Below are 20527 nucleotides of genomic sequence, written 5' to 3' on the forward strand. Positions count from 1 at the left end.
TCCCATCCCAGCCTGCACCCTGCCCGTCTACTTATGTATCCTGGAATCCACTCTACGATTAGCAGGATCTCACACAGGTAGTGGGCTGTGGAAGCAAGGCGCCTCAGAGGCCTGCCTGCTGGGGATGCTTTGGAGACTTGCATCATTGTCCCGGTGTGCCCAGACTATATCTAAAGGCCTCAATACCCACAGCATAATGCAGCTATTAATCACACTTACACCCAGCCCTGGTTTACCTGGAGCTTCCTGGCCATGGCCACCACTTCGTGGTCTGGAGGGTTGTACTTATAACAATTCGAGAACATTAACCGGATATCAGCAGCAAAGCCCTGTGCATCTGGGTACTCTCGGCTATCCATCTTCCTCTGTAACAAGCAACAAGGTGTGAGCAGACCATGCAAGGGATAGACTTAGATCCTCAGAACATCCCATTGCAACCAAGCCAACTGCCAGTCAGGCATCTGGCAATTAGCTTAGGGTTGTCAGAGGCGGGAGCCCTCGGGGAAGGAGTAAGAAATCCAACAAGAAGCATCTGGCTTTAAGGACAGAGCCACTGAATGGAAGAACAATTGGGAGAAAGGTTCACACCAACCCCACCCTCATTTAGTTTTCAGTTCCACATGGCATGGCGCGTGTCGCAGAAGGTTCTGGTGCGGGGAGCTTTAGGGGAATTTCAATCCCAATCTTGGGAAGTCCATTCAGCTCACAGAAGACAGCTTTTCCTGGGAGGAATCCAGGCGCTCTTACCAACCTGCTGCTTATGTTTTGGGCCCAGAGGCAGCTCTGACCTTGTGCAGGGGTGGAGGGCAGGGCAGTACAGGTCTGTGAAGCCAATGCTGACAATCACGGGGACCACCCTGGAGCAAAGCCCCTCAAACTCCACTGAAGTCTAGCCCAAGCAGTCCCAGCAGCTGCAGGTTGGGCAAGGTCACACAGGCACACAAAGCTGGGCAGGGCAGACCGGTGGGGACTGGGCTGGCAAAAGCTGCTTATAAGGGTATAGGGTTCCTGTCTTGTGTGGGGAGCTAAGTATCCATCCCAACCCCTGACTGGATATGTGTTCCTACACAGTGGAGGGATCTCAGTAACAGGCCTGGCCCTTGTGCCCAAAGACACTCATGTCTCAGCAGATGGCTGCTTGGAGAAATGCCTCCTGGAACTGGTGTGATATGGACCTGGACAACTCCTGGAACTAGCATGATACATGCCGGGACAATCCCCCCTTAAGCTTTATCATTAAAAGCTATACTGTACTGGGTGCTGGAAAGATGGTAAAGTGTTTAAGGGCAACTGTTACTCTTGCAAAAGAGCTGGGTTCAGTTCCCATCACCCACGCGGCCACTATCTATAACTCCAGCTGCCGGGTATCCAACACCTCAGTGGGTAGCAGACATGCACATGGTGCACATACACACATGCAGGCCAACACTCGTACACAGACCTAAAACAGAAATGACATCCATAGCCTAGTCAGTACTTCCCCCTTTACTGTATAGCCTTTATTAGTCTTTCAGTCTTTAGTCTCGGGCTCTTCTGCTAAAGTCTTCGCACAGACTGTGTCAGTCGGGCTCAGCCATGCAAGCGTCACCTGTGTAAGCACACAGCCTCTCTGTCAGGCCTGAACAAAGCAGATGGCGACTTCCCAGTCAACTGAACTCCCAAAGGTGCCTCATCTTGGACAGATGAGAGAGCGACCAAACGGAATTATTCTGTCCCAGTACAGCCAAAACACTGGAGCCCCCAAAGTTCCAGCTGCAACTGGAACTCCACGCAACTGCACAGCAGTGGCCAGGCAGAGTAAACCAAGGCCACCAGCAGCTCTGGGACAACGTGGTTCCTTCCCAGGGCTCTTTTCCTCACTCCAGCCCTGCTGGACAGGCCCAGCTGCTTTCTTCACTTTTTACTCAAACGAACACAGGTATAAACACTTTTTAGGTGGCTAGGTCTACCTGTCCCCATACTCACTACTATCTAGGACAAAAGGCTTCAACTGGGAGATTCTGCTTCAGGCACCATGATTCTTCAGCTGAAGCCACTGCCTTTGAAAGGACGCCTGGATGAAATAAGCAACTACCTGGGAGTCAGCAGAGATTCCTTTAGGAAGAGCCAAGCTCAACTGCATTATCATCTCCCAGGGTCTTCTCACAAACTCAAGCCCACCTTTACACCCGCCAAGCCGTGACCTGGCTGGACACCACAAAAACCAGAACAAGACACAGACTCTAGGAAACGCCGGTGTGGGGATAGCACAGCTGAGCTTGTGGCCTCTGTTCTTTGTCCATTTCTCTATATATACTTCCCTATCTACGTAAAGGCCAAGATCAAAGATGGCCACTCTGCTGGCCACCAGACTCCCCATCTCTGCTGTGATGTACCTACACATCAGGGGTTCGAGACAGGGCCTCTCTATGTAGCCCTGAATGTCCTGGAACTTGTTTTGCACACCAGGCTGTAAGTCTCAAACTTATAGAGATCTACCTGCCTCTGCATTAGTCTCTGAAGCAGACACCATTAAGAGCCCCCTTCTGGTGATACAGAACTGGGGGACAGAAAGAACTAAACTACGGCTCTATGTTCCACCAGGATAAGTGACAATGGAGGGTGCAGACTCAGAAACTAACAGGTCCTGGTCCCCGAGGTCCAGTGTGGGCAGGCCCAGCTCTCAGGGACAAGAGGCACCAACAGAAGAGGACCAGCAGGAGGTCACAGAGTGCAGCTCAGCCAAGCAGGGCTACCAGGGCCATAAGGAGCCGACTGACTCTGACATGGGCACAGCCCACTTACTTTGACCGTGCTGAGGTCCATGGGGTGCTTGATGATGTCATGGTAGTCATGCAGCTCCAGCGCCTCCGCGTCCACTGGCTTGTAAAAGGGCCACGCATAGGCAGCATGCTTCTTGGACAGCATCTCCCGGAGGATGCTGTCACAGTGCCGCAGGTGCTCGGACAGTTTTCCCTTTTTACCCGCGTGCTGTGGGACCTCACCATCTTCCAGGTCCTTCTTGGGAGGTTTGATGGGGCGGCCCCCGCTCTCCCTTCGGGCCACTACCTTGGCTTGCTTGGGCTCTGAAAGTGGTGGGGGAGACTCACTCCGGCTGGCAGTGATGGCAGATGTTGTGGGTGTGGTTGTGTCTGCTTTCCGCTTCACGCCCTTTTTCTGTGACAACAAAGTACCAATGAGCTCCAGCAACAAGGAATTGCACAGGGAGATGTGTCACACAGCTGCTACACCTCCAGAGTGCAGACTGCCTGCCAGGTGCCAAGCTAGCGACCACATGCAGGGTCTTGTTTCCTTCTCAGCTGTCCCCACAGTCCAGAAGACACTGAGGCTCAGAGGGGCCAGGCCCAGGGCCCAAGGTCACACAGCTGGCCGTGGTGAGGCTCGGACTCTCCCTGTCAGCCCTGAGGATTCAGCCATCCAGGTGGGTGGGGTGAGCGTGCCACTGACCTGAGCAGCATGAGGGGCTACAGGGGATTCACCCAACATCTGAGAAACACCATAGACTGCTGCCAGGGACGAGAACTCCCTGCTTTAAAGGCCAAGAAGAAAGTGCCAGACCAGACCCTGAGCAGGTGCTTCAAGAACAGACACAAATCGAGCAGAAGGAGGGGAGGCAGGAGGAGCATTCCAGGCTAGATGGGTGGGGGCAGCCTGACCAGGAGACATGAAGCAGCCACAGCAGTTAGAAGCCAAGAGACTCCAAGGGCTATAGGCATAAACGGATCAGGACTCTATCTGGAAGGCACAGGCAGTGCAGAGGGCCCAGAAGGTGTCACAGCCTTCCACGGGTGCACGTGGAGCTGGCTGCTCATAGCTGACACACATAGAGTCTCTGCCAAGGGACCTGAGGGGGTAAGGGGTCTCTGCCACAGCCTGAAGAGCCCAACCAATAGGTATTGCCACTGAATTAGGACCAGGACTCGGTATATACTGAGACCTGCTCAGCGGGTTCTTCTGAGTTGCTTGGCCACAAAAACTCACAGGCCAGATGACAGCAACAGAACCTGCCATGGACAGCCCCCTAGTTACTTCCCCAGCCAAGCTGCCACCCTCAGGCTGACAGGGGCACAAGCTGGCCATCCAAAAACATTTGATGGACACCTACAGGATGGCAAGCACCAAGCACGAGCTGCATAGGACCTGGGGTGGGAGGGCAAACTCGATGTGGCAAACAGCCTGGCCAGGCGCCACCGGGAAGTGCAGGCAGTGAAGGCCACAGGGGGAGGGAAGGCAACGGAGGTGGCATTTTACCTTGGGAGAGCCATTTAACCCCTGAGCGCCCGTTTCCTCATCTGTAAGAGGGGGGACTACTGCCTGCCCCAGAGGGTCGCTGTGAGGATCAAATTGAAGAAGATAATACACATGAGTGCCTGCTGCGGGCCCTACTCAAAGTGGAGACTCAATAGGCCTGGCCAACCCCACACCTCACAGAGAGTCTCCACTCCACCTATGCCCAAGTAGGGCCTGGCCAGAGCAGGACAGTGTCCACTGTGGAAACGCCCAGCAAACAAGGGACAACTGTGCAGGCCCCTACGAATCCAGGCTGGTGTCACTGGCCATCACCTCCTTAGAGATGACCAGAGATGATCTGACCCGTCTTGCTCTCACTATAGCCCACACCTTCTCCACCTTCCCCAACCAGGCCAAAGAAGCTGGGGTGCAAGTCCAGCTCGGCCAGCACCAGCCATGTGACCTCCACCCCTGAGCCTCGGTCTTCTTGTCTGTGCAGAAAACCTTTCCAAACAGCTGTACCTGGAGAGGCAGCAGAGCTCCCACCTGCCCCAGAAACTTTAGGGGGCTTGGACCCCCAAATGACTTCCTCACTAGACAGCCATGCAGGCCTCAGGGAAGCTCACCTTGACTACAGGCGGTGTGGGAGGGACCACAGGGACGATGGGTGTCGCAGGAGGAGGCGGTGCAGCGGGTGGGGGGACTGGAACTGACGTGACGTTTGCAGTGATGGTTGGTACAGGGGTAGCGGCAATGACGGGTGTCTGGGACACGGTGGGGGGTATGTTCTGGAAGGGGGTTGCTGGGGAGACCGAAGACACAGCTGCCACTTGTTGGGAACCTTCAAGGCAAGGACAGGGAGCTCAATTCAGTAGGCTCTGTATTTCCAGAAGCATCTAAGATCCCGCCATCCAGCCACAGCACTACGGCCTTCTGGGATGGACCAAGACACCCTAGGCTAGAAGAGTCTCTCTACCTATCCTTGGGGTAGGACTTGGCCCTGCTGCCTGGACAGTGTTCACTGGGTTAGCCAGCTCTGGGTCTACAGTTAACTAACTGAAGACCCAGGATTCAGCCTTCCGCACACCTAGCTCCCTTTCAGCCATACCCTGCCCAGTCAGTGATTCTATCTGACACACCTCTAATCAATACCCATTCTCAGACATGGTTGGACTCCCAGATGGGCCCAGCGCTCTAGATAAGGATCACCTTGACTCTCCAGCGGAAAAGGCAACTCCTCTAAACCAGGCAGCAAGCAGAGCCAAGCCAATGCTAAGGTCAATAAAAATAGGTGTAAAATGTGGGGGGACAGATGGACATGTGACAGCAGCTACAGAAATATCCTCTCTGGCCCAGGCAGGCCACCTCTCTGACACAGCTAAGGATCCATCACCAGCCAAGCTCATGACACCTGTCCTACCTGTCAGGCAACAGTAAAAACTTAGAGGGATCAAAGGAGTCCCACAGCCTCAGCAGGGAAAGCCTGTGCTCCCTCCCTCCCTGCCTGCCTTCTTTTACCTGCATTTTGGGCTCCTGCAGCTGGCTTCCGGCCTTTGCCCTTTGGAGCAGGGGGCAATAGTTCAACTTCCTCCTGAGGCATCTGGGCCACTTTCTGCAGAAAGATTTTCTCTAAGGCCTGGGCCATTAGCACTATATCATCTGTGGGCTGAAGACAGAGAACCCAGGTCACTCACTGGGAAAGGAGTTGTGCACTTGCAAAAAACAACACTGTAGGTTATAGTTCAAGAAAGCACTATATTTGTTAAGAGATTTGTCATGGAGGGAGGACAAGATTATTTTTCAACGTGGAAAATCTGAGAAGAATGCAAAGCATAAAAACAGTCTTTACGCCAGGCGTGGTGGCACACGCCTTTAATCCCAGCACTTGGGAGGCAGAGGCAGGGGAATTTCTGAGTTTTAGGCCAGCCTGGTCTACAGAGTGAGTTCCAGGACAGTCAGAGCTATACAGAGAAACTCTGTCTCGAAAAACCAAAACAAAAAAACAACAACAAAACAGCCTTCACCCAGAAGAGAAAAGAAGTTTCCACAGCTCGACACCAATAACTTTCCTGCATTCACGAAGCTAAGAAACCAAATCCCCAATTCGGGTCCCCTGTGACCCTGGCCATCCATTCCAACACTGACCACTCTGCAGAAGTTCCAAGTCACAGTGCTTTGTGTAACAGCTTGGGTGGCTGCCCACAGGTCACAGCCTACTTGACTGCCTCTCCTCCTGATGGCAGGCTGGACCCCTACATTTGCACTTTCAGGGTTCCTAAGGTTGGGGACCCGGGACAGAGCCTGTGAGCTGTCAGTGTCCTCTGGAAGCTGTCCAGTTTCCACTGACCCCCAGCAGACCATTAAAATGGCACAGGAACTCACTGACCACAAGAATACCAGGGTTTGCCTCCTGTGAGCCTGAGACCCTGGCAGAGGGCCTGGGCTCACAGGGCACCATAGTCATGCCATGGACCTGAGCCCACCCCACCCTCCCACCCCCGTGCTGAAATTGCTCCCTCAAGCAGCTTTGGAGCCCCACGACTGTGTCTCACCTTATTATAAATATAACAGTTTGTAAACATGGTGTTGAAGTCCTGCATACACTCACTGGCACTCCAATAATAATTATTTTCTAGTCTCTTCTTGATAGTCCCCATGTCCATTGGGTTTTTTATTATTTTATGATAATCCTAGGAAAGAGATGTTCAGAAGTGTTACTCATATAGCCAATGTTATTTTCACACTTCCCAAGAACAGCAAAGTCCTCCCACATCAGCTGGGTCCCAGAGGCCTGAGAGCAGGAGGGCCATGTGGTCTGAGGAGAGTCTCCTGAGACCCGCTGCTCTAGCCCTTTCCTTGTATTCTTTCACCATGGAGGCTGTAGGTTCTCCCCATTTCTTGTACTAGGGGCAACCACCTTGCCAGACCACTGGCTTCTGAGGCACGGGCAGCCCCTGCTATATCTCAGACACTAAGGGCCACTCACAGGCAGGTTCAGCTTGATTGCATCCACAGGCTGGTAGAAAGGCCAGGCAAACTGATGTTTCCAGAGTGTCTTCACCACTACATTCTGCATGTACTGCAGTTGGTTAGTCTTTCGCCCGGGCTTGCTGGGGTTGGAGACCTCAGGTGGGGGAGGGTTCACGGGGCCCGGGACTGCCGGGATCCCCGTGGGGGCAGCCGCTGTAGTGGACATCCTCTGGCAGCTTAGTCACTTGCTGTCACAGCAGCAGCTCAAAGAGGCGCTCCTCGTGGAGGCTTGGCATCCCATTTCTGGGCCCAATCAGGCACCTGCAGAAGAAAGCAGAGAAGCTATCTATCACTTAGAGCCTCCGCCTGAGCAAGGACACAGCCTTCCCTACCACCTTGATGTGTAGCTGTGGCATTCCTCAGAGCCACCCTAGCCATGGCTCTTCTACCTGGGAAAAATGCAAGCATGAGTCACCAGCTCCCAGAAAAGAGGGTGGGGAGAATACGAAGGACCAAGTCACTTTCAGCTCCTAGCTACCCTGAGTGACTGAGACTGGCTCAATTCTACCAGACCCTCAACTACTTGGCTGTGGCAATGTTTTGAACAATTCAGGGTTAGAGGACAACATGTATCCAACAGCTTAGCTAAGAGATGAGCAACAATTGAAGTTTGCAGACTTAAACCTAGCACAGTGTTGGGGCCCTGAGCAGGGCATGGCATGAGGTTCTAATGTAACCAGGAGAACCAGCTGGGGTTTGTGATGGTGGCTGGCTGTGACATGCCTGTCCCTCATCCAATCAGAATGGTGATAGAGGGTGAACCCAACTTGTGGTCCTCTTCTATATCCCACCTGTGTATTCAGTCCCCGAACATGATACATTCTGCCACTTCATAATCCCCTAGTCTAGATGTCAGAAATGCTGACCGCATACAAAGCTGTTCATGACAGTTCTGCAAATCCCTGAGAAGCCGGGACCATCAGAAACGCAAGGGTAATGTGCAATCCTGGTAGCATGCAGGGTGTCTCTGCTCCACAGAGGCCTGCTAGAGCTCTCCCAGCGCACCTCCACTGCATGGTGTCCCTGCTGCTCAGCACCGATGCTGGGGCACCACACAGCACAAACTCTACAATGAAGGTGTTGTAAAAGTAGAGGCAGCGGGCTGGAGAGATGGCTCAGCAGTTAAGAGCACTGACTGCTCTTTCAGAGGTCCTGAGTTCAATTCCCAGCAACCACATGGTGGCTCACAACCTTCTGTAATGGGATGTGAGGCCCTCTTCTGGTGTGTCTGAAGATGGCTACAGTGTATTCATATAAATAAAATTTAAAATAAATAAATCTTAAAAAAAAAAAGTAGAGGCAGCATGAAGTAAGATTACTGTGTACTTTGTGGGAAGGACACGCTGTCAGGGGGTAAAACAGGGGGTGCCTTACAGGAACATACAACATTACTCCAACACACAAATCCCTGCCGTCTGTGGGAAGTAGCAGAAACCCTCAAGTAAATGTGTGTGCTGTTAACATAGGCACAACCACAGCCTAATACTCGTGGAGGAATGGCAAAGCCATACCCACTCTTTCAGAAAGGAATATCGAAGTCTTCTTCTCGTCCATGTGTGCAGAAAACTTCTTCCCCTCAGATACTTAAGTCACTCTCTTACAGCAACTAAACCTAACTCCTCCACCCAGCTGTATACATACCATAAACCCTGCCTCCACGTTGAACTGTTTGCAACAACCCCACCTTCCTGTTCAACTGTATACAACAAACATGCTGACCTTCTAGGGTGCTACAGCTTTTCCCTCAAAGAGCCCAGCCCACCTACTTCCAGCTATTTTCTTATCTGCCTGTCCTTTCTTCACTCCCTTGATGCTCAGTCAGATCTGTCCCTAGGACAGTGGCAAGAGCTTAGCAGCTATCCCCCAAGGAGGAAGCTGGCACTGTGTGTGCACTATGGACCCACTTCCACTGGTGAAGGCTTAGCACGAGCTCCACACTGCATGTGGGGCCTTGTGCCTATCTGTGAACCTGGTGTCTTCCAGACTTTCTTATGTGCTTCTGTTTATCACACAGCATTGGGGACACACACCAATGTTCACAGGGACACCCAGAGGTGAGATGTCCAGTCTACTCCAGGACCAGTGGTTCTCAGATCACTTGAGGGATCCTTAAAGTCTCACCACAAAGACTGTAAATGCTGCAATCTGAAGCTCTTTTGGAGAAGGCTGGGTGCTAAACGTGTGGCGTCATATACTCTCAGCAGGTTCCACGCCCTCCACTGTAGCTCAGGGCACATCAGACGTGTCAGCAGTCAAGCCACTCTTACTACCCACCCTGTATCCAGAAAGTGCTTCTGAGCATCTGGGGTGCCAGTTGTATCTGCTCTGAGACTCCAGGGATCCCCAGTACCCACAGTGGGCCACTTCACAGGCCCTAGAATCACCACACCTAGCACACAGCCCCAGGGGGCAAGCAGCCCTCCAACCAGTGCCAACAGCCATGAAACTATGTCCTCCCTCCCCTGAAGACCAAAGGCTACCGAGGCACAAGCCTGGCTTGTCCACCCACCAGGATGTCATTTCTCCCTCCACACTTCTCACTGGGATCATCAGACTGTCAGGCCCTACACAAAGGAGGTAAGCCTGTTAAAATGGATCAAGTCACTTGTAGGTTAAAAACTCTCCAGCGGAGCCTGAGGTGACAGGGCCCTGGAACGTGTAGCTGCTGTAGCCCCATTGGCCTTCATTAGGCTCATGTGCTCTCAAGGCCTCCTTGGAACTTACTGAAACCTAAACAGCGTGAGGTCACAGGGTAGATGTTGTGATTCATTCTTGCTACCTGAAAGCTTCATGGTGTGTCCTTTTCTCTTCCATGGGGCTGTCAGCCTGGAGTTAAGCACTCAGGGCTCAGGCAGCACAAGCTGGCCATGGCCAGTGTAGAACTGGAAGCTGATGCTCTCATATAATTTATGAGATTCCTAGGAACAAAGACTGGTCCTGCTACTGTGTAGGTCTGGGGAGCTGGGACATGAGAATGAATCTGACCTGGGGGACCCATCACACTGAAAGGGCTCTGAGGTTGCAGAAAGGCCTCCTCTGAGGAAGGCAGATGGTCACAGTCCTCTCCATACCCAGGTCTTGGAACCCACCTCCTGAAAATGCCCTAATGCCTGGGATGGAGACAAGTAGGGTGACAGGGTGCGGTTCAGGGACCGTGGGAGAGCCCAGATGCCTAGTTCCCAGGACCACCAGAGACAGAGGCTAAGAGATAAGATCCCAACCATTAGGGACCTAAGCTCCCTGGCATAGGTGGACATCTGACTCAGTCCCATCCCTAAGGACTAAGTCAGATGTCCACATACTCCCCTTCAAAGCACACTCAGTCTGGCATGCCTAGGCTGCAGGGTCCACTGTAAGCCTGGCCTGACCTTCCCCCATCAATGCCTAGCAACCCTCAACCAACCAGACAGCAAAGCTAAGTGAACCAGACACCAGAACCTGAGAAGAAAGGAGAGTCATGGACTTCCTTGAAAGCCATCTCCCACGGGAGAAGCAGCTTGCTTGCTCATGCTCTCTCCTGCTCTCCCCTCACCCCTCTCCTCTCCCTCTCCCCAACCCCTCTCTCTGGATTTTTTCCAGCCCACCCCCCCCAAACATGGCTTCTCTGTGTAGTCTAGAACTGGCTCTGTAAGCCAGGCCGACCTCAAACTCAGACTCTGCCTACCAAATGCTGGGATTAAAGGTGTGGTAAAGGCCACCACCCAGAAGAGAAGCGGCCTTCTGACCCCATGGTGGACCCAAGTTGCTCATCAGGGTGAAGACTTGGGAACAGCCAAGGCTTCTAATAAGTACAGCAGAGGCAGACAGACCATCAGGGGCACAGTCCAACACACACCAGAGCACTCAAATATGCAGACCCCCAACAATACAAGAAGGAGCTTCAGTGGAACCCTAAAAGCCCAGTCTCTAAGGCTGGCAGGGAGGGGAGTCGTGGCAACTAGAAATGCCAGCAAGCCGACCATGTCTGGGGCCTTCTATCTCACTGATGGACATACCTCTGCAATGCTCACAAGCATGTAGGTCAGAGGCATCCCTTCCTTCCTTTTTTATTTTAGCTCAAGACAGTTTCACTCTACAGCTCAGGCTGGTCTGGAACTCACTAAGCTCAGGCTGGCTGATCCTATGATCTACCTCTTGTTGGGTCACATGTTTTGACTGGTAAACCAGTGGACACTATAGTACTCTATAGGGATGAGAGTCCCTCCTATGCAGATCCCTAGCCCCAGGCCTAAGGGAACACCCCAATCAAACATCACCTTCTGTGGTTGGGAAAGGCCAAATGGTCAAGGGCCTGTTGCTAAGAGCTTTTGAATAAGGACAGTGATCTTGCAGAAGGAAGGTTGTGGTACCCAGGGCCGACTTTCATACAGAAGAACTCTGGATCCCCTCGCTTAGACCTCCAGGCTCCATTCTGTACTTCAGGAAGCAGGCTTGGGTTAAGGTGAGCTTCTCAGGACTGAGCCTGTGCCGTGGACGCGTTTGCGGAAACCCTTACTGGAGAGGCACGTGCTTCTTATCTTTTAGGGACTTGTACTGCACAGTCCATGAATCAGAGTGTCTGGAGCCTGATGGCATGATGCAAGAAGCAGAAGACAAATGGAGGCCTGGACAAATCAGACTTCCCACCAGCAACAGTGAGACCTAAGGACCACATCCTTCTAAAAGCTGAGGCAGGGAACCATGGCCTCAGGTAGGCTTAGCTAGGACTGGAGCTAAAGAAGAATACCAAAGAGACTTCAGGGCCTTTCTTTCTTTCTTTTCTTTTCTTTTTTCAAGACAGGGTTTCTCTGTGTAGCCCTGGCTGTCCTGGAACTCACTCTGTAGACCAGGCTGGCCTCGAACTCAGAAATCCGCCTGTCTCTGCCTCCTGAGTGCTGGGATTAAAGGTGTGTGCCACCACACCCGGCCTTTAAGGGCATTTCTAACCCACAAAATCTCCCCTGAGCCCCACCTGCCTCCAGAAAAGGCATGAGGGGCTTCAGGGTGCCTTAGGGTTGCTCTGTGGTTGAGGTACAGATAGATGGTCCTGCGAATTTGGTGCCCATGGGTCTGGAAACCAGTCCCCTAGATACCAGTCCAAAGAGGTGCACACATAGGATGGCAGAGCCTCACACAGTAAAGCAGCTAGCTGGTGGGGCATGGCATTGACCACCCAGCCCCACTGACAGCCAATGAATGCCAGACAGCTCTTTACTGCAGCAACCCCCAGGGGCCACCCTCCTGCCTGTTGCTGATCCTGACAAAGCCGGGACACAGAAGCTGTATGTAAGCCTTCTAAGGCCTGGCCTTCAGAAGCTACAGAGTGTCACTGACACTCACAGCAACTGCTTCAGCAGGCACGACAGAGATGGAGCCAGTATGTCATGGGCAAAACAAGGGTTAAGCCCTCACTGAGGCCCACCTGCCCACGCCTGCTACTCTGCAGAGTCTGACTTCTCAAGAGCCCTGGAATCCCCTTACTTGGGCCTCCAGGACAGCACAAGACTCATCTACCGTGGGCAAGACCTCAGGCAAGTGTGTGTGAAAGTCCATCTGAGGAGGTATTGGCCTCAAGAGGATGTGAAACCACCCAATGTGGAAACTGAGACAGACCACAGAGGCCCACAACAAATACCAGAGGAAACCTGTAGCAAGTCTCTACTGAGATTACGGAGGAACACCTGAATGCTGCAGGGGGCCACCCAGAAAGTGTGGAGCCAATTCATACCTTACACTGATGACAGCCTCCTCACCACACCAAGAAAAGGCAAGAAAGGCTTAAAGTCCACTCCCCATTCACTCTCCCTACAAACCCATGCAGGACAGAGGACAGGAAGGGAAGGCCTTAACCCTGCAGGTTTCCCAGTCTCACTGCATGGCTTCAGGCAGGCCACTCCCCAATCCCCAGGCTGAAGAATAAAAGCAGAAATCCAGCCTTTAAGTCCAAAGGACAAGTCAGCAAAGGTGAGAGGCCAAGGCTCAGGGGCCCTGGACAGATACTGAGGGGGTAGGAGGAACCTGCAATTTTATCACCACGAAAAACACCCAAAAAGTTCAATGTAACTTTAGAGCCTTCTCTTGTCAACCTACAAGCTGTGGGGCTCAGGTCTCCCCACTCACGCCAAGCAAGCACTACTGGACAGAAGGGACATGAGGGCCAGCACCTACTACATACAACCCAGCCTTCAGGCTTGACAAAGGTCAGCTCCACAGCTACTCACGCCAGCACACAGTACCTTTCCCTATGCTAACCCTGGGCCAGCCCAGCCCCTGGGCAGTTGCCAGACTTTGGAAACAGATTTGCCTGGGAAGCCTTTCTTGGGACCCAGGGAAGAAGCCTCTACTCTGAGCTTCAAGGCAAGCTGTGAGGGCTATCTCCCCGGGAAGGGAAGGCTGCCCTGGTCAGGTGTGTGGGAGTCAGGAAGGAGCAGGGCCATTCCACCTCCCAGAGACTCCAGAAGGTCTAAGTGGTGGAGAGGCAGGGGCCATGGTCAGGGACTTACAGCTGGGGACATTTGAGCTCTGCAAAAAGTGGCCCCGGGGCATGTTCAGGGAGGAAGCAGCACAGACGGGGTTGATGTGGCTGCATGGGTCATCAGAATAGAAAGAAAGCAATATGGGGTATGCCCACATCTTAATAGGGGACTCAAAAGAGTAGGGCCTTAGCCAGCCACCTGCTGCTCCACCAGCCTCAAGATGCCTTAAAGAGGATTTCTCACTCAGGAGACAGAGGCAGAGGCAGGAGGCAGCCTGGACTACATAGAAAGTTCTAGGGCAGCTAGGGCTCTGTATAGTCAGTCTCCATCGCTACCCACAAAAAGAGGCTGTTTTTTTGTGATAAGCAAGAGCCATACTTAAGTTCACCATATCTCCATGCCTAGTCTTCTCATTCCCCTGGAGTCAACATAGAGCTGGGGAACCCTATATTGAAGGGTCCCTCCTTACACCGGCTGTCTGAGTCCCTGGAACCCTAGTAGTCCAAGTTTAGCCCCAGGTCCTTGCTGTTCTGCTCATCCCAATACATTGGTGGACATCCCATGAACTCCACCCCTAAGGTAGGCAAGGAGCCACTCAGATGTGGACAACAGAGACCTATTGTGGCCCAGGCAGGAGGAGCCAGAGCCAGGCTCCAACAGAACCATCTACCTAGATTCACCACTGTCCCCATGAATGCTCCACAATGCTGCAGGCTGCTGCCTTCACACTGGCACACCTACCAGCTAAGTGTCCTGGGAAGGGTCACCCTAGTGTTGGCCCTCCAAGCCTGGGGAAACAGATCTGTTAAGGCTGGGCCAGCTTCTGTGACAGACAGAGCCAACTGTTCATTACAGTGAGGCCTGGAGAAGAACATGGTTTGGAGTCTCAAGGCAGACAGGGGCCTAAATGGGGCCTCCCTGGCCACTGTGGACTCTCCTGAGTGGAACTGCCTGACCTTCACTGCTAGGGAGCCCTAGCCAGCACACCAAGCTCACCCTGGTCATATCACACCTGCTTCTAACAGCTGCCTGGCTCTGTCTGGCAGGAGACTCAATTCTGAAAGAACACACCCCACCCCAGGAAGGGTCAGCTCTGTTGAACCCATGGCTGTCCTATGGAAAGGCACATAAGGCTCAGTGGCTGCAGCTGTCACCAATCACCACACCTCTGACTTCCAACTGTCACCATAGCCCCAGGCTCTTAGGCCTTGGTGCTTCATATCCCAGCAGTCCACCAGAGGAAGCTTCTCTTCGTCTGGAGACTGTGGCCTCCAGAACAGCCTCTGAATCACCACAGCATAGCCACCCTACACTTACACTCTTCTGAGGACATTTAAGCTGCCTGCAGAGGGAAGGTGGATCATGCACCTGGGACTTATAATGAGTCCCAGTACCTTTGCAGGGAGCCCCTGAAGTGGCCCACCATGCACTAAGGCTCAGGAATCCTGATACTACTGAACAGCAGAACACTGCAGAACAAAGCTGGGCAGCAGGCCCACCCAGCACCTGGATGTTGGGTCAAGGAAGAAACACTCTCCTGTTGGGCTGCATGACGAATGGCTAACTCAAGGCCTGATTTACAGGTGTGTCAACCAAAGTCCCCAAGGGTTGCCACCTTGTCTTTTTCACCTCCTCTCTGAACACCTCCAGTGCAAGATCAGGGGCTAGGACAGGAGGGTCAATGCAACTATTCAGAGCCCAGCAGCTCAACTACCACCTCTTCCATCTTCCACCCACCCAGCCAGTCAGCCAGGAGCAAGAGAAGGCCACCGCCTCGATCAGCCCTTATTCCCAAGTGTCTCCCTCATCCAACCTGGAGGCCCTGAGGAACCCCTTTCATTAGACCACACGGGAAGGCAGGCTGAGAAATGTGGTGGTCTGGGAGACCATAAGGACAAGAAATACATGATCAGGTGGTCACAGGGCCAGGAGCCCAGGGGTACTATCCTGCCCTGTTCTCAGACCACTAAAGACAGGCTCCACGCGTTCCAAAACCAGACTGAGGCAGAGCTAAGAATGCTAAGCACCACAAGGGCACCTGCTTCCTGAGTCCTGTGGTCTGCACTGCCCTGGCTCCCGTAACCTGGGGCAGCTCTCCAGAGCTCTATTTAGTGGGTAGCCAGGGGCTGAGTGGTAACCCACCTTACCCTCAGTCTATGAGGCTGCACTATCCAGGGGAGGGCATTACCTGAAGAGCTCAGTCAACTTCTCTTCTCTCTGCCATAACCTACAGGGCAAGCACAGTAGAGACATAGTAAAGCCCAATGGCAGGAGTTGGGTGCCCAATGCAATGCAACCGCACCCAAGCAGATTATCACAGGTAGAACTATACAAGCAGAACTCACACAATGTACATAGGAAGCTGAGGCCAGCCCACACCTAAGACCTGCGGTTTAATGCCTGTGACCCAAATGTCCCTTCCACCTGACTACAGGTCCCACCAGAATCCTCCTCTATATGTCACACACAGTGTCTGGGTATGACTTCTGGAAATGCCCAGACATGGGTCAGGAAGCCCAACTTCCAATGACACTGGAGCTAGTAGCCCCTCCTTCTCCAGTCCTCATCTTGTTAGGATATGATAGCCTCTGTGGGGCTCTGGGCCTTATGGGGGCAAGGAGGCCCTTCCCCAAAATGTATCTCCAGGTCAAGGTCATCAGGCCATATGGAGACGCAGAGACCAGAGCCAACAGTACTGAACTGCCAGAACCAGAGCCTGAGCCACGTACACAGCATGGACCCAGATCTACTTCAACCCAGAGGCCTACAAAGAGACTACCAACTTGTGAGCACCCACAATGGGGCACTTTCCCCTGCAATAGAACCCACCAACACTAAGACAGCTGGGTGTCCCATAGCGCAGCAGTAACCACAAATAGACGAGAGGGTACCACATGTCAAAATGTACTGCAAACAGCAGCCCCCAGGTGCAGGGGATAGCTTTGTAAGGACGCCACAAGCTTCAAGGCTGTCCCCTGGGAAGGAGTACTGCTTTCTTAACTTCCTATTACCTTCTGAATTGTGGAGGTCTCCACTGGATCCTGTTTTCCCACTCATAGTTCCCCGCGGCTCTTCCTTCTAAGGTGAGATCTGGATAACCAGCACTTATCTGAACAGTGGGTAACACTTGTGACCTTGGGCCACCCTCCCCTGGGAAGGCTGTGACACAGTAAACCAGGAAGTGGACAAGGTAACCCTGAGAGCCCCTGGGGGCACAGCTCCAGGCTTACAGAAGCCGGAGTAGAGGCAAGCCAGGCAGGGCCTTTCCTTTCAGCACTCCCCCCCATTTTCACCATCTAAGGGAGGGAGGACACTTTTACAAGCTCCATCCCTCATTCAAAGCTCATTTCCAAAACAGGATACTGCACTGTGGAAAGAAAGCAGTTACTCTTTGTGAAAGTAAACCTGGCATCTCCTAAAAGTAAAATAAATAAAGTAAATAGATATATAGGTAGGGAAATGAACGAACTGGCACACCCCCTGGTCATCCACCCTACAAAAGCTTTTTAATGCCTTTCTCCTGAATTCCCCGGATGTGGGGCTAGGTCTGGATCGCCACAGATTCCTGGTGTCTTGCTAAAGCAGTGGACCCGGAGTTTATAAGCAAGGTCAGGAAGAAATTACCCCCACCTCCTGAACTGTCAAGCTTGTACCTCACCTCTCATGATCTACAGCCAACAGTGCACATCAAGGCCTCCAACAGAACAAACAGCAAACAGGCCTCTATTTGCGAATGAGAGGCCACACTCAGGGCCACTCAAAAAAGGTCACTGGGGCTTGGGGCTTGATCCTTGGAGTCCTTCCTTTCCTGGACCCTGGAAAGCCTGTGAGAAACTCACTTCAAGCAGCACAGCAGAGATCTCAGATCTCTTCAGGGGCACCCCCACCCCCAGTAATGCACACCACTAAGAAAGTGCAAAACAAAAGGGGGGGGGGATGGACGACACAACAACCAGCTTGTCCTCATGGGTTAAGGGGGACAGGACCTGAGCCCTTCAATTCCTTCACTCATTTCTCTTCCTGCACCCAGTCCCATGTTAGCCACTGAAGAACACAAGAATGACCTCAGAGACACAAACTTATACAGTTAAGAAGTTTAAGGTAGAGAAACAACAGCTGTGCACTTATTTCTGGCAGAAAGCTCTTAATCAAAATTGCAAAGGGCAGAGCCTTAAAATTGAGCCCTAAAGTATGAACTCACAAAAGGTATGCCCCGGCTCCCAGTGAGCCCCCTTCCCGCTCCTTACCGCCCCCCCCCCGCCGCCCCAGGGCAAGAAGACTGTTTATGGCTTCCTCGTTAGCCCTGCCCCCGTCGCAGCAACTGGTGGAGAGAACTTCCCCAAGCCGCCAGGATTTTTCACCGGGAATCCTCAAGAACCTTACATACGAGAGGCTTTGGGGTGCGCATTCCTCACCCAACTAGCTTGCGTGTTATACACGAAGTAAGAAAAAGACGTGCACCCCACCCCTTCCACCTCAATCCGAATCGACCTCGCCCGGATTAAGTACTCGTTTAGGCTGATTTCAAAACATGAACTGGGTTTCCTCCTGGCCTGGCTGCAATAATCCAGTAACTCGTAAGCGCGCAAAGTCGTCTCCCGGGCCATAACTCTGCAAATGCAGCCGCCGCCCCCCAAGCCACGCCGCGGCTGCCCCACTTGCAAGGCTCCAGCGGTGTCCAGGCCCAGCCTGGCCTGCCCTGCGACGATCCGCCCTAAGTGGCGCCGGAGCGACCCTGGGCACACCGCGCGCACCTTCCCGCGCCGCGCATCCTCCAGGCAGTCCCCTTCGGAAGATGGCGGGCAGAGGAAAAGGGGAAAGGAAAAAAAAATCCCTTCCGTGAGGGAGGGCTGGCGCAGAGAGCGCGGGCTGTGCCAAGTCCAGGCTGGGCGCTCCGACCAAGGCGACGCCTCCCAGTCCGGCCCGAGGCGACCGGCAAGCCGCGGGCGCACAGCGCAAGGCGGAGGGCAGCGGAGCCCGCGCAGTCGCTGCGACCCCGGGCAGGCGGCCGCCCCGCTTTGTTGCATCGCGGCCGCGCACAAAGGCGGCGGCCCCGGGCTCCGGGCTTCGAGACGCGCGGGAGGCCTGCACCATGCGTTCCGGGCCGTGTTCTCTCAGCCAAGTCCGCCGCCGCCACCGCCACCGCCGCCGCCGCCCAGAGTGTACAAGGAAACGAGAAAAAGGCGTACTTGGCCTAGGCGGCTCCAGCGCCGTCTGCTCCCGGCCCGCGCGGCCGGCTCCTCTTTGGCTCGCCGGCCCCGGCAGCATAATAGACGCGCCGGAGCTGTACAGGGCTCATGCGCTACGCCGCGGCGCCTGGCGGGAGTCGTAGTCCGCGCCCGGGCTCGCGCCAGGGCCGCCCAGGGGAGGCCGAGGCGCACGGACTACATGTCCCGGCCCCGCCGGCGCCACGCCGTGCCCCGCCCCGCGCGCCCCCGGCCGCCCGCCCGGCCGCCCTGGCCGCCAGCGGGCCCGGCCTAGGGGCGCGTGGGGGCGGGGCTGGGAGGTTGCCCGCCAGGACCCGAGGCGACGCTGGAACCTTGGCCCGCCCGCGCGCCTTCACTTTAGCGTTCTCAGCCACACGCAGGGAATAAGAACTGGTGGGCGGATTTCCAGAAGCCTAGGAAAACGTGGGAAAGGCGGGAACGCAGTTAGCACCCTGGGGTCACTACCCGGGTACCCCGAGGCCTCCCTCAAACCCCGAATGCTCACAAGCAGGGAGGCGCGCACCGGCCCCAGCCCATGTTTGTAAACAAACCGCGCGCCTAATTAGCCTGGCGAGGGCGCGCGCAGGGCGGTCCTTGCCAGGGAGGAGTCGCGATCAATCCCGCCCCAAAATCCTGGGGCGGGTTGAAGACCTGGGGACTCCGTAAGAGACCTGGCTGGTGGTGCCGGAAAAAGGCGGATTCTCCAAAGCTAGACACCAGTAAGGGATGCTTCAGGCTGTGCCAGCCAACTTTCCCTCTCTGGAGTCTCAGTGTGTCCCCATGTGCCTATGGAAAGACAGGAATGAGATTAAGTCCCGCCCTTTTTCTGCGTTTTGAAAGGGTTAGGACGGGGTCACACTTCAGATCTTGGTTTTGGTGAAAATTACAATGGTGCCTACGTTAGTCAGTTTTTATCCAGTTGTAATTTAAGGTGGGTGTGTGATAGACCCCAACAAAAACGTTACAAACAAAACAAGTTTTTCCATCAGTGCCCGCTGAACCTGCCTGCCAATGCAGGGTTCCAATTCTGCTGTGAGCTGGACCTATTCCAAGATCCTGGTGTCACTGAGTTTATTTCTGGCTGAGCGGGCACTTTGCTGCATGCAAGAAATGCACAGGTGGTTATGGTATTAAATACCAGACACACACACACACACACACACACACACACACGTACACACACACATACACACACATACACAACGAATATGTTCTGTACCTGAAAATGAAAAAGGCTCAAGAAGGCAAAGTGACATCCTTGGTCTCAGAGGTCCCAAGCTCCAAGCCCAGGGTCCTTGGAAGAGATTTGAGGACAAGCTGGAGCCTCTCCAGGCTCTTCTTGTCTCCTCTTTGGTCTACAGCATGGGTGCTTCTCACACCCTGGGGCGAGGTGGCCACTGCAAGGAAGCCCTGCTGTTTAGTCGCAGACTGAACACAGGGTAGGAGAGCAAGACCTGGGAGGCTCTAAGTTAGAGTCCTTAAACTCTTGAACCCAGGCTCCCCAGCAAAGCCATGACTGGGAGCTTGCAGAACTGCAGTCACCTTGCAGGTTCTATTATCATTCCTGCCATCTGGGTCTCACCTTTCTGGACACACTGAGCACTC

The 20527-nt window shown here is 53.8% G+C and overlaps 1 protein-coding gene across 12 annotated transcripts in view; it reads right to left on the reverse strand.

Moving 5' to 3' along the window:
- Brd3 (bromodomain containing 3) overlaps positions 1 to 20527 on the reverse strand; it is a 62082-nt gene that overhangs the window by 11097 nt on the left and 30458 nt on the right. For 2 of the 12 annotated variants that reach the window (NM_001113573.1, NM_001113574.1), the window contains exons 1-7: positions 18905 to 19001; positions 7217 to 7521; positions 6783 to 6920; positions 5749 to 5896; positions 4857 to 5071; positions 2785 to 3156; positions 237 to 365 (exon numbers count right to left, since the gene is read on the reverse strand). In NM_001113573.1, coding sequence (NP_001107045.1) covers positions 237 to 365; positions 2785 to 3156; positions 4857 to 5071; positions 5749 to 5896; positions 6783 to 6920; positions 7217 to 7426 — 1212 coding nt within the window. In that variant the 5' untranslated portion in view covers positions 7427 to 7521; positions 18905 to 19001. The other 10 variants (XM_011239155.2, XM_006498249.4, XM_011239156.3 and 7 more) reach the window with 10 other exon arrangements.

The sequence above is a fragment of the Mus musculus genome, chromosome 2 (genome assembly GCF_000001635.26).
Source record: "Mus musculus strain C57BL/6J chromosome 2, GRCm38.p6 C57BL/6J".
Taxonomy (NCBI): domain Eukaryota; kingdom Metazoa; phylum Chordata; class Mammalia; order Rodentia; family Muridae; genus Mus; species Mus musculus.